The following is a 13,093-nucleotide window of genomic DNA, read 5'->3' on the forward strand; positions in this document are numbered from 1 at the left end:
GGTTTGTGGCTTTTAATTTATTTTTCAGCCGCTCCTGGTGCCAAAACTTTTACGATCCAATGTTCCATCGGATCATTTTGGCATCTCAAACAGGACCACCGTGAAGAGCCTCAACTCCTACAGCACGGCAAACACTAGTAACCTCGAACAACTCGGCCTGAATTATAACACTGGAGTATGATGTTGGCAGAGGCACTTAATGCTTAATACATTACATGTGGAGCGTTGGCTGCACACCAGCTGTGTTGATATTCTTCCACCTGGTTCAGTTTAAGTGTAATAACTTGTCATAGTTTTCATGGGTTAAAAAGGGGAATTTCTCAAATGTCAAATGTTCAGAAGCTACAGAACCTGACCTTGACTTCAGTCGATGAATACATGAATATAAATAAACACTTCACATTTTCTGACTGGGTTTGAAAAAGCTCCATAAACTTAAAAAGCGGAAGAGTTTTCTCAACCTACAGAGAATCCATGTGATCCCCAAACCAAAAGAAACAAGTTACAACAGTGACAGTCATCAGAGTGAGGTCATTTCTGAAATGTGACCTCAAGGTTTGACACTGTCCCATTTTAAAAGACTCCTGACTGCAACTACACAGAACTTTGCATTGTAATCAGAACTCAGATGGAAAGTGGGTCCATCAGAAGTTAATCCCAAAACATAGGAAGTTCATCTGTATAACCCTGGTATACCTCTGAAACAGAAGCAACTGGAGACTTGAAATATGTTGTGAGGAATCTTTAGACACACTCACACCAGATTTAATGCCTCGTCTACCTTCTTAGCAGAAGTTAACAAAACCCCCCTTCCTGTGTAACGTTTCGTCCAGTTCCCCACATCGTAGGTTCTTGGGTGGTACCATTCAACGCAGAGTCAACAAAAACCATCAGACAGAAAGTAGTTCCAGGTCGCTACAACATTCCTATCAGAAGTAACTCCCACAAGAATGTGAAGATGTCAGTAGTTATCATCCAAATAACCTAACCCAGACACTAACCCTACAGACAGACGGCTCTGACAGTTTATGAAACAAAGACTATGGATCAAATGTTCAGGACCGGTGCCTTTAAAGCTGAAGAAGACAATTCTAGAGAAAAGTAGTTATTGAGTCTCATTCTCAGGTCATCTGTTGCTCAGGGTGAAAGAAACGTTCTTGGATACTGAGCTGATCTTTAGAAAACACATCTAGAGAACATTCAGCGCAGACAAACACCCACAGATCCATCCAGTATATTACAAACATGGATTATACATCAAGACTAAAATAACTATATCTGCCCCAGACTGTGCACTGAACTTGGTTTCCTACATTTCCCAGCGACACTCAGGATACATGATTGAACACAGTCCATATATATTCTTAAGTATCCTCTGTTTTACAGTGAATATTCATCTTAGCACTTGCTCAATGTTTTGTTTCTCAGAAAACCTGTTTACCACTTCAAAGGCTGTGCCACCTGGATACCATGGCAACCTAAATGACTGACAGCTGGCTCAGTTCCTGCAGTGAAAAGGGGGCAGGGCAGAGAGGGAGACACCTGGTTTACAGGGTCAGAGACTGTCCTGACTTTGTCCAAGGAATGTGCCAGGAATCCAGATCCTGAACAAACCTGCCGAGAATCAAACCCTGAACTTACGAGAAGACTCTGATCCGGATATCTGATCCGAAAACAGCCTGATGCAGACGATGCTGATCTCTCTCTCTCTCTGTTTTACATCCTGTCTAAAACATTTTTTGTTCTGCTGCAAGGGCCTAAAAACCTTTATGGAGATAATCCTCAGTCAGTAATTCCATCAGTTATGTTCTAATTATTATTAAACTGTCTGAAATGTACAGTAATGTTGCTCTTCCACCAAAACTAGTGGGTCTACACTGTTGGTCACCCATTGACCCCATTCCCACTTCCTGCAGCCCATCTGTGATTTCATCTGAAGCGTTAGGTTTGTACGTCACACACAAAAATACACTTTAAGATCAAAATGAACGAAGAAGCAACTTAACATGAGGAATGAGAAGAGGGAAGTGGTTATGAAACCGTCTGGGATTTGGTTTGTCACAGATTTCCACCATGAAAGACTGATTATTTGCTCACTTTAACTTCGAGGAAACAACATTTTAAATATAAAGTGCACCATGTTTCCAATCCCACCCTCCATTATTCTGATGGAATAAGATTTTATCTCCGGAGGATCAGGTTTAACAGGTTTGCTATGAGAAAGACGGGTTTAAACCATTTAGAAGAGAAAACACTGTTCACATCTGTTCAGCTCTGAGATCTGATCACAGATCTGTTTCATCTCCTGAACTCAACATTACATAAAACAGACGCCGCAGGATTCAAGGACGCTTACATTGTTTAGTTTGATCAACCTTTGTTTAAAAAAGGACAAATACATTTACTTTTTACTTTCAACTGTTAGATAACATGTCCCTTCAACATTTGGAAGAATGCCTAAAACTTAATTTGCCAGAACACATCACATGGTGACGCAAGGTTTGAACAGTCAGCTGAAAAATGTATTTAATATCATCTTAAGAAGAGGAACTGACAAAGACTGTATTTAGTTACAATATTTAACTGGAGGTTCTTCTAGTTCACATAAGTATCTTAATGTCACGCTGCTTCATGCCAACTACTGTGGTCTTTGTTGCTTGCTGTTTCTTCTTCACTCTGATGAAGGCCAATTTTAAAAGTATGTAGCACCACAGAAGTAGTAACTCATAATGTCACAGATGTGCTGCAGAAACAGGTTTATTATAATGATATGCTCGTGCAACACAAAGGTCAACTACTGTAACGCTGTCAGAGAGACTGTGGACTCGGAGAAACAGGGCAGTCCAGAGCAGATGGCCAGACGAGCTGCAGCCGCATCCAAACCTCCAGGGAGCCGTATTGTCTGTTCCGGTATGCTCTTCAGGCGACCTTTGACCTCGGCAGTGTGAAGGATAATGCTGGCTGTGACTTCACAGTTAGGGTCTGTGTTACACACAGTTCAATCATCACATCCAGGCTGCATCACTGGAGGGTTTCCAGGAGTGCATTAACTCAGCGGTGCACTAAATGTGTCTGCACAAGAGAACAATCCAGACGCATTACAGCGAATCAATTTATGATGTGAGAGGTGTTGTGTTTCACTGCGCACATATTTCTCCCTATCCAACCAAATGTCCACAGAGAATATAATTATAAATGCCATACATCTCATGGAAAGATTCCTCACTGGGCAATAAAATGAAAGTTTTTTTTTACACATTTCTTTCCTCAAACGTTATGTAAGAGCGAGTTTATGAAAGTAAGATGGAGGTACAGGCATTATACTGCCTTGCAAGGCCTCAGAAACTGTACCAGAGATCAGTTAATCTTTAATATTCCATAATATTAACAAATGAGAAAATCTACTTACTGTTGTAGATCTTTCTACAGTTCTGCATTATTTTATTATTTCATTCACAAACATTCAAAAAGGCAGGTGATCTGTACTACAGATATTCCAAGAATAGTGAAAGCTACATTGAATAGAAATACAACAAAAGTAATAATAATTGGAATCCAGCCAACCTGACGGCCTGACATCACTGCAGCTTGACAGAAACACAGTCAGTCACCTCAGCGTTTCAACACTAACACATCTCATTAATCTTCCTCCAGAATGTAACGCAGACACACCCGACGCTCACGAACAAGTTGGATAGCGTCACTATATTTATACGTCCCTTTGCCCACCATTGATGGAGACCAACACGTTCCCGCCCGTTCTCTGGAGGGCTGTTTTCTGGGAGTGAGAAGGGAAACCAGTCAGAGAGTGCCAGAACAATATATCACAACATTTCAGCACAGAATAACTCCTGGAATGGGCTCAATCACAAAAATGTATCCAGTTGGGAGAGAAGATGTGGCCTTCATGCATCCCACTGAAATAAATGATATATATACAGTATGTATATAAATATGTACTTTCTAATCATCAAGTTGTCTAGTGAACAAGCAAGAGAAGTGGTTCAGCACAGTGACTCAAGTGATCCAAATGTGACTAAGGATTCGAGGGAGGACTGGTAGGAAGTGGAGGGCAGAGGAAGCTGATCAGGAAGCAGAGGCACAGCTGCATCACAAGAGGCTGGTGACCATGATCACATGGGCCGAGCTGGGTCACCCTGGCTGGTTGACCTTATTATGATGGTATAGGATGTGGAAATGTGGAAATATTTCTCAAAATTATTGGGTCGCAATGGACTGCCATTTTTAAAAACACTGGGAAACACTGCTGTAAAGCCCAGTGAATGACTTATGAAATGTGCTGTACATAACATAAGCTCCTGTATCAATCTGGGCGTCTTAAAAGTGAGGCCACAGCCAGCTCAAGCCGTCAGAAATTAACGACCTGTGGATGAGATGCAGTGGCCCTCCAGAGTCATTTCCTGATCTTGGTGTGTTTTTTAACAGCAGCTGACAAATCGTGCGTACCCTGCCTTTAATTGTGGCACCCCAGTAGCAGGCACTGACCTCTGTTTGGTCTCCGTGAGACCAGGTATCCCTCTTCTTGGGGTCAGATCACCATACAACTCAGAGTTCGCTCCATTTGAAGCTTCTTCTTCTTCTCTGGCTTTCTGTTCCGTTGTGAACCCAGAGCTTGAATCAAGGCTCTCAGGAACACAGCAGAGTCCCAGCGCTCAAGGAGGAAGAGCAAGAGGAAACACAGATGCGTATACGTTTTTTTTAAAGTTTGGATTGAATTAGCTTAAACCAAACAGCTGAAAGTGAGAGTGAACTTCAGAACATTAGTGGAGCGAGCCGAGAAGAGTCTGTAAATTATCTTCACTAAAATGACCTCTGGATTTGTTCCAGTTCCAGTTTTCTATTTTCCACTGTTACATTTTTAAAACAAGGGTTTCCTTGAGATCAGAATACCTTCAATCAAATAAAACATCACCTAAGACAAGTTTATTAATATAGCTGACGATATAATTCTCAGACACAGGAGAATTCAAATCTCTTTACAGAGAAATTAAAATACATCTAAAATAAAACATTAGGACTTTAGGAAAACGTTAAAATTGCACTTAAAGACAGGCGATGCAAAAAGCAAAAGCATAGATTAAAAAAACTCATTCAAAAGAATAAAAAACAATAAATAATAATAATGAAATAAGTTATGAACGTACGTATTTAAAGCCACAGTGAACAGTCGTGTTTTACAGCCTGGTTTAAACGAGCTGACAGTTTCAGCAGGCCTCCGGTGTTCAGGGAGCTTCAACCACATGTGGAGAGCACAGAAACTAAAAGCTGCTTCACCTCGCCTGGGTTTTGATCCTGGAACACATAGCATACCTGTCCTGGATCACCTGAGAGGTCTGGATCCTTTGTAATGTACAGTACAGGGCAGGCTTGGGGAGTAACAGATTACATGCAACAGGATAAAGTAACCAGGATACAAGAAATTAATACTTGTAAGATGTTGAAATGTTTTAGCTTGTACAACATAAATGTACTTGTCAGTTTCTGAGAAAATCTGTTTGCTGAGTAACGCCACATACACCACTCTCGTTATTGACATCAGTAATATTGTAGTAATTAGTAAAATAAGTCAATTTGTTGCTCATGCAACTGTTGATGCAGTTTATGTTTTTCTTTTACTTTCATTTTTGGATGATTTTGGCTGTTAATGCACACTGAATCGATTTTGGTGAAGATGTTTGACAGTGAATGCACATTTGTTAGTTATTTCAAAGGGACATTTCTTGTACTTTATATCGGAGTCATTTTTTGATTCTATTTGATTTAATTAGTTGAAGGTTAAAGTGACCACACCAACACTGGGTACAGATCAATCACATGTATTCAGGCCTCAGAACACTTTATTCATGAGCTTGAGTAGTAAGATTTCACAGTCTATCTTTTGACACACAGGAAACACATCAAACCAGATCTTGTTTGGACTCATCTGAGACAAACACACAGTGCAGACTATAACAAAGCTGCATAATGTGTGTATAAACTACCTTTGCTGCTCAAAATGACCTGATGTGTATCCGTCTTCTTTTTTTTGCATTACATGAGTACAGTGGTTTAAATGAAAACCACTGACCTACATAATAACTGTTGTGTGACACCTGATTAAAGCAGGTGAGATGGACAAATCTGTCTAAAATGTCTGCATGTCACAGGTACAGTCCATAGAGAGGAACACAGAGCCTTATCTCAGGAGAATCACGCTGCACATGCGGTGGAGCACGTCATTCTCGCCTTAGCTTTTCATTGCTTTCGTGATGTTGTGATATTGACCTGACCTACTTTCACCTCCTCAACAGAAAAGAGGTGGTGCACACCTGGAAACAGTGCTGTCCAGGATGTAGCTGTGTCCGTGCGGACTTCTTGATAGGATGCTGCTTGTTTTAATCAGCTGACTCTCACGCACGCCGCTGTAAATGAAGGTAAAATGATTCCAAGTTGTTGTAGATGTTTGCAGATGTGGTGCAACAGGACAGGATGTATTGTACAAGAACCAACATTGAGAGGTCACAGACAGGTCTGAGCTCACATCATAGAACCTCATGGTTAGTGTACATTATGTATGTATGTGTGTGTGTGTGTGTGTGTGTGTGTGTGTGTGTGTGTGTGTGTGTGTGTGTGTGTGTGTGTGTGTGTGTGTGTGTGTGTGTGTGTGTACTTCAGGACTGAGGGGTTCAGTGTGATGAGTAAATATGAACCACATGGAGTTTCTGAAGGAAAATTGGCTGCTGCTCCTGAAAACAATTACACACAGCACTGATGAAGAGCAGCTCTGTGTGTGTTCGTCTATAACTGAAGGTTAGCGTCGGTTCATTAAGTAAAGCACAGACAGGATTCAAGACTCAAGGTGTTTGTTGTCACTCTGGTTGAACATGTACACTGAAAATCTTTTCCATTAGAGACTCCACTAAAGAAATCATCAAAATAATTTATCAAAAAATAAAAATGGTATTAAAGGATTAGGTGTGTGTGTATATATACTATGTATGTACATGAGACACAAATATAATTACAGAATGTCAGGACAACACATTTTATGTTGTTGTTGCGCAAAGACTGTAAGTGCAAAAAAAGCCAAATGCTGTTATAAAAAGCAATATAGGTGTGTTGATTAAGTGATTGAAGGACAAATGACTGCACAAGAGCAGAATGGATTAGTTAACCAGGTACAAAAAGGTGGACCGTGTGTGGTTGAGGTGCGGCCCGGCTCCAGAACTTTAGCTAACAAGTTAAGGCTGCTGTTAGTGATGCATTTCTATTGAATTTCGAGTTAAATAGCTTAATATTTCTACTGTAGTCACTGTTATAGAGTCTTTGGCAGAGATCTAAAAAAAAAGATAAATGAAAACCCCACGGACCTGTTCACATCTCTGTTAAGTTCCATGGTTAAAAAAGATGACGTTAGAAACACCACGGTCAAACGATGCTTACAGCAGCTTTAATCACTTAATTAGAGTTAATGTTCTATGTGGACTTGATGTTGTTCTTCCATTACTCTTTGGCATAAGAGACAAATGTAACTAATGTGAAAAAATAGTCAATATTTTTTTGTTGTTGTATTAATCAATTGTACATTACACTTGAGAAATGTCATTATTTCCTGGTTTGTTACGGCCATTATTAGACTTGTATAAACCCCAGATCTGAAACCTTTACTAAATGTGTTCCGCTCACTGAATAGCTTTGCACCAGCATGTACAGTGAGGAGCGGGACTGAAACCAAGTCCTGAAGATGAGGAATGGCCTTCTCTCTAACTACAACATCAGCGTCTGTAAGCCCTCTGTTGATTTAGTGCAGAACAAACCCACCAACACTAAGAAGCTTTATTCTCTACCACGGAACGCTGTGTTTTATTTGCCAAAAGAGCAGGGTGCAGGATTTTGTAGGATTTAGGTTTATGCGGTTCAGTTTAAGTTATCCAGCACATAACAAAGTGCCCGTGTGTGATGATCCTTCACACAACACCTCACTGCACTTCTGCAGGTTTAGAGAACTGAGACCTGGGACGACACTGAGTCAAGTTCAGTTTCCTGGTGAGCTCTCACGGAATGGACTTGGTAAATTGGACATTTAGAGGCAAATCTGTCTAAATTATTGCGCCTGTCCCTGAGCTCTTTGTCTCACTAATGCAGTGTGCAGCCTGGGTGGTGAGTGACCCACCTTTGTGGCATTTTATGAGGACAATAGTAAACCCTGACGGCTCGTCTGACTGGTTACTCCGGGTGAAATATGCCTTTGGGATGTAGATGTGTGCAGGATGCCAGAGGGTGGAAACAGTCCAAGCAGTGTGAATTTAAGAGCAGCGCAGGGCCGAGAGCCAGAACACGAGATGTGCAACACAGTCACTGATGGGGATTCATGATTAAAGAATGTAGTCAATTAACTTGAGTCTAGTCTCATGTAGTCTGAAAATGATCCCTCGGGTAGGTTGGCAATAACACATTACAAGACACGACAATGATGTTATATTCATTTACACTGAAATGTCTATGAAATGTCTTTGCTGTCCTTGCCCAGCTCTAAATGTGCTCAGCATTTTGCTGCATGTTGGCCCATGTTGAAGCCCTAAATCCTGTTCCAGCTGATATTTTAATGCTCACTCATAAACGTGTCAGAGGCCACAGACGGACTGAATGGTTCAGGTGTAAATAAAGAGCAGGTTGACCATCCTGTTCTCTCTGAGTTTAAAGAGCAATGTTGGATCACATTTTGTTCTGCGACCTGCTTTGAGACTCTGTGGAAATGATATCAGTGGACGGGAAAATGTTTCCTTTTACAGATGAACATAAAATCATTTTTAAAACTGAGCCTCTGTTTCAGTTGTCTGAATAGACTTCTTACAACAATGTCAATATGTTTACACCGTTGTTTGTGTTTCGGCTTTAATTTGCTGCAATTCACATTCACATTTTCCTTCCAATAATGAACGTTTTAATTAGAAGCTATTGAAAAGTACAATATGTCAAATGTCTTGTGAATGTTTTGCATTGGTTACTTGGTTTTTGTTCTATTTAGCCTGATTTATGACATAATAACTTCATGTGTTCAATGTTTGGCAGTTTTTTTTCCCTAATTTATTACTGATACATTTTAAAATAAACACCGGAGTGTAAATTATTTCTTTTGTCTATAGGATGTAAAAATACCCATACATTTTATGGGTATTTTTACATCCTATAGGCGTCACAATGCTGATGGTTCGGATTATTTTGCACCTTAAAGTAAAGGTTTAATCACAGATTTCGGTCTTATGTGAATTATTGTTATCACGTTTAACAAAAATAGTTTCTCCCACATTTTTGACTCTTTAATTGTGTGGCCTGACAATCGAATTCTTCAGTGAGGTAATCCTGTACTCAAATAATGTCTAAAAATCTTAATAATAAATATTTTTTATTAAAGTGTGAACACAAAAAGCTGGGACCTCAAATAAAACCAACAAATTAAATGTACCATTTTGTCATTGAAATATGACAACTGTAGAATTTATTCATTAAACAGACGGTGAGTTTGACACTTGCCTTTTGTCAGAACATAACTTACATTCCACCACTCCACATTGCCCTTTGTCCCATAAACACTCACAGCACACAGTGCATTAAAATGTCTCAAAACTAAAAGTAAGCAGTCGGAGACATCTGTTTCCAACTGAAGTGACAGACTGACTAGAACAGATGTGACATGAAGTCGGAGCCAAAAGTAAGATCCACATTCTTATTGTCAATTCTAGTTCATTTAAAATGACCCTGAGCAATAATCTGTGTAAACATTTCTACATTCGCTCCAAAATAAAACAGAGAAATGAAAAGTCTGTGCCTCCTCCTCCACATGACACATTCTCCATCATCTCTAAATATGTACAAAGGAGTAAATTCCTTTTACAGGCATGCTGGTGTTCTTGTTTACATATTGTCTCTTGTTGTACATATACAAGGAATAAACATGACACCAACAGTTCAGTGAATCATTGAAGATTCAGGACATTGCTTTATCCTTTCAAACGTGTTTCTATAATGGAGTAAGATAAGAGACTGTAATAGAAATATACTTCATATATAGTTATATACGGTATTCAAGGAGTGCATTCAGATGCTCCAGCAGTAGATATGTAGAGGCTGACAGCTGTTCTGCATATAGTGAGAGGGCAATCGACGTGCTAAGGAAAAGACAGAGCGCAGCAGAGGTCACTCTGTGCTAGACTCTGGATCAGTCTGCACCACTCAGCCCTTTTCTGGGTGATGTAGGCCGGGGTGATGATTTGAACAGGAAGGCGTGGCAAGCCCTCCACCCTGGCCTTCTCACATAAGGCCTCAGCGATACAGATAACATACATGCCGCAGTCATAGCTGTTCTGCTGCGAGGGGCACGGCTCCTCCACAAACATCGCTTTCCTCCCTGCACCCAAGAAAGGCTCCAGCTTGCTGGCAATGCGCCGTGCATGCAGCGAGTTGCTGCCATTTTGTGAGTCATAGTGGGCAAAGTGGTTGGAGTTGTGGTGGTAGACCAAGAGGCTCCAGTGGGATCCCCCAGCGGTTTGGTTTGAGTTGTCATTAACAGCTAAGAAGACCCAGTGACGAGAGGCGAGGTCCAGCGGCTCCAGAAATATAGCTAACTCATCGGGGCAGGAGGCACACTTGATGAACTGGGTGACCTCCGGGCTGATGAAGATGATGGTTTCCCCCAGGACTCGGAAGCGCTCAGCAGCAAAGTACTCAAAGGCAAAACCAATGACCTGGTCATTGAGCCAGTAAGGTCCCTCTAGTAAAGACACATCAGAGCGCCGTAAGAGGCTGTCGTGGTAGCTCAGCACTACAGGGTCCATCCTCCAACACAGTCAGACTGAAACAAACACAAGATCTTAATTTGGGCTGCACAATATCGTAAAATTCATATTACATTGTGATAAGATCAATGACTAGCGAGAATGATCATTTATGCATCAAGTTTAATTTTCACTGAAAAAAAAACACACAAACAAAAGAAACAATAAACTCAAGATGATCTGTCGGGTATCAGTGATGACCAAACAAACATTTTTCTACATCTGGAGAAAAGGATTTGTGGGTGAAGGTGTCTGCAGCATCACAGTTCTTCATTATAATTACGTGTTGCCCCATGTTTTTTTTAACCTTAAACACATAAATGAACTTCTTTCTTTCTTTCTTTCTTTCTTCTACTTTGCCATACTGTTTTTCATATTTTCATTAATTGTGCATTTGTGTGATTATTCAATCATCAAATATTTTGATAGTTGATTTATCTTTATGCTCATTTATTAAGTACAGATTTTATAATATTTTTCTGTTCCACTTCCTTAATTTAGAAAATTGGCTTCTTTCTTTGTCTCATGTGATGTCAAGGAAAGAGTGATTGTGATTTTAATCTTTCATTTCTTCCTGAAATTCATCAACAATAAAAGCGTGTTTTATTTGATGCTCAATTAAAATAATTCAAACCTTGTCGTCTACAATAAACAAGTCATTAATGCAATTAAACGTTGGGCTCACTATGTCTCTGCCTGGTGCTGCCAGTTAACCTACGCGAAACATGAAAGAAACAATAAAAAGCCCCCCCCAAAAAATGAAAATGTATATCCACCCACAGCTTTTGTACATCCACAGATAATCACGAAGACTATTGCAAATACAGCAAGCTATAAAAGTATGTGCAAAATGTCAAACAAGTTGGTTTTAAGCCCTTTGTTTACCAAATGTGGGGGGATATATCATCATATATAACAATACTGAGAAAAGTAATCAAACTGGACTGTAGATCAGACAAAACAAGTCATCTAAAGGATAATTTCAGATCTAGGACGATCCCATTAATTTCAACTTCAGTTTATTAAAAGTGCACCCCGCGTGTATATTTTACAACCGTTTATCACTGTTTTATGTCAGTTTACTCACCAAAGATTAAGTTACAGAATAATTCACGGATATAACTATTGAAAAATAACTCATTTGTATCAGTAGAATATTTAGCACTGGTCAAAATCTGTCTTTTCACGGAGAAACATTTGTTTAATTAGTTGCAGTTTGAAATTGACATTTTACTGTGCCTGGTCACGAAGCCTGAACCTGATGCTGACAGTTACTGATCATAAATACATGTGTGTAAGAAGTGTAAGAGTACAGGATGATGAAGCAGTCAGTCTCAATGCAAACGTACACTTACAGTAAAGACTTTAACACTACAGGAGCCAACAGAGGGATCCAGTTTTGGCTCCATCTTGACTCAGTACGTTATGTTTGGATCACTGACGTTTCTCAGGGACGTTACCTGGAAACAGCCGACTGGTATCTCACCATGTTTTAATATATTAATGACAAAGTTTAATGGTACATAAGTAACAAAGTGCAGGGCGTGTGTGTCTGTGTACTGCCTCTGCAGAGTGTCACATTACTGCAGTGCGTTTAGCTCCGGGTTTGTGCCAGCAGGCAGCTCGCTGCTCAAACGGTCTTTAGCTTTAGCATGAGCTAGCTAACGACCAGTTTCACCACCACACGACGCTTAACAACACCGCTAAACATTCTGTGTAGCCTGCAGAACATAAACTATGGAGTGTCAAATTAAAATACATACTGTTGATCCACTGTCCATACCTGTAAGAGACACATTCAAATAGAAAGTACCACGAAAACTGCAGTCTTGTCCCTCATTGCAATGACTACCGTAAACCGCTGCAAGGTGACGTTAAATGTTTTGCGACAGTGCATCGACCCACAGGGGTTTAAAAGTTATGGTTTTACGTTTCGCAGTTAGCGGTTATACACGAGAAATACATACGTTAAAATCCACACGACGATCTTACATGAGCTTACAATAAAACCACCGTATATAATATAATAATAAAAAGGTGTACACTTTTATCATCACCGCCGCATTAGTTCCTGCTTACTTCCGGTTGAGTCGCTCCGTCCACGGATGTAGCTAGAAAGATGGCGCCCCACAAAGTCCCTACAAAATCACTCATAACGGCCATAAAAGTCTATATTTACAAACGATTCCGTATGTTTAGGCCCACTGAGCATGCACACTAAAGTTCTGCTTCAACCAAGCCTGTTTAGAGCTCTAAAA

At 40.2% G+C, this 13,093-nt stretch overlaps 1 protein-coding gene across 4 annotated transcripts; it reads right to left on the reverse strand.

The window, feature by feature from the left end:
* Positions 1-9,389: 9,389 nt before the first annotated feature.
* Positions 9,390-13,063, reverse strand: senp8 (SUMO peptidase family member, NEDD8 specific). 4 transcript variants are annotated; one of them, XM_037094713.1, is made up of 2 exons: positions 12,599-12,869; positions 9,390-10,852 (listed from the first exon to the last, which is right to left on the reverse strand). In XM_037094713.1, exon 2 carries the CDS (start codon positions 10,833-10,835, stop codon positions 10,170-10,172), a length of 666 nt encoding a protein of 221 aa, XP_036950608.1. In that variant the 5' UTR covers positions 10,836-10,852; positions 12,599-12,869; the 3' UTR covers positions 9,390-10,169. The 4 variants fall into 4 exon arrangements, with proteins under 4 accessions (XP_036950608.1, XP_036950606.1, XP_036950609.1 ...); XM_037094711.1 differs by having other exon boundaries at positions 12,619-12,863; XM_037094714.1 differs by lacking the exon at positions 12,599-12,869 and adding an exon at positions 12,191-12,549.
* Between the last annotated feature and the right edge of the window lie 30 nt (positions 13,064-13,093).

This window comes from Acanthopagrus latus, chromosome 4 (assembly GCF_904848185.1).
Source record: "Acanthopagrus latus isolate v.2019 chromosome 4, fAcaLat1.1, whole genome shotgun sequence".
NCBI lineage: Eukaryota > Metazoa > Chordata > Actinopteri > Spariformes > Sparidae > Acanthopagrus > Acanthopagrus latus.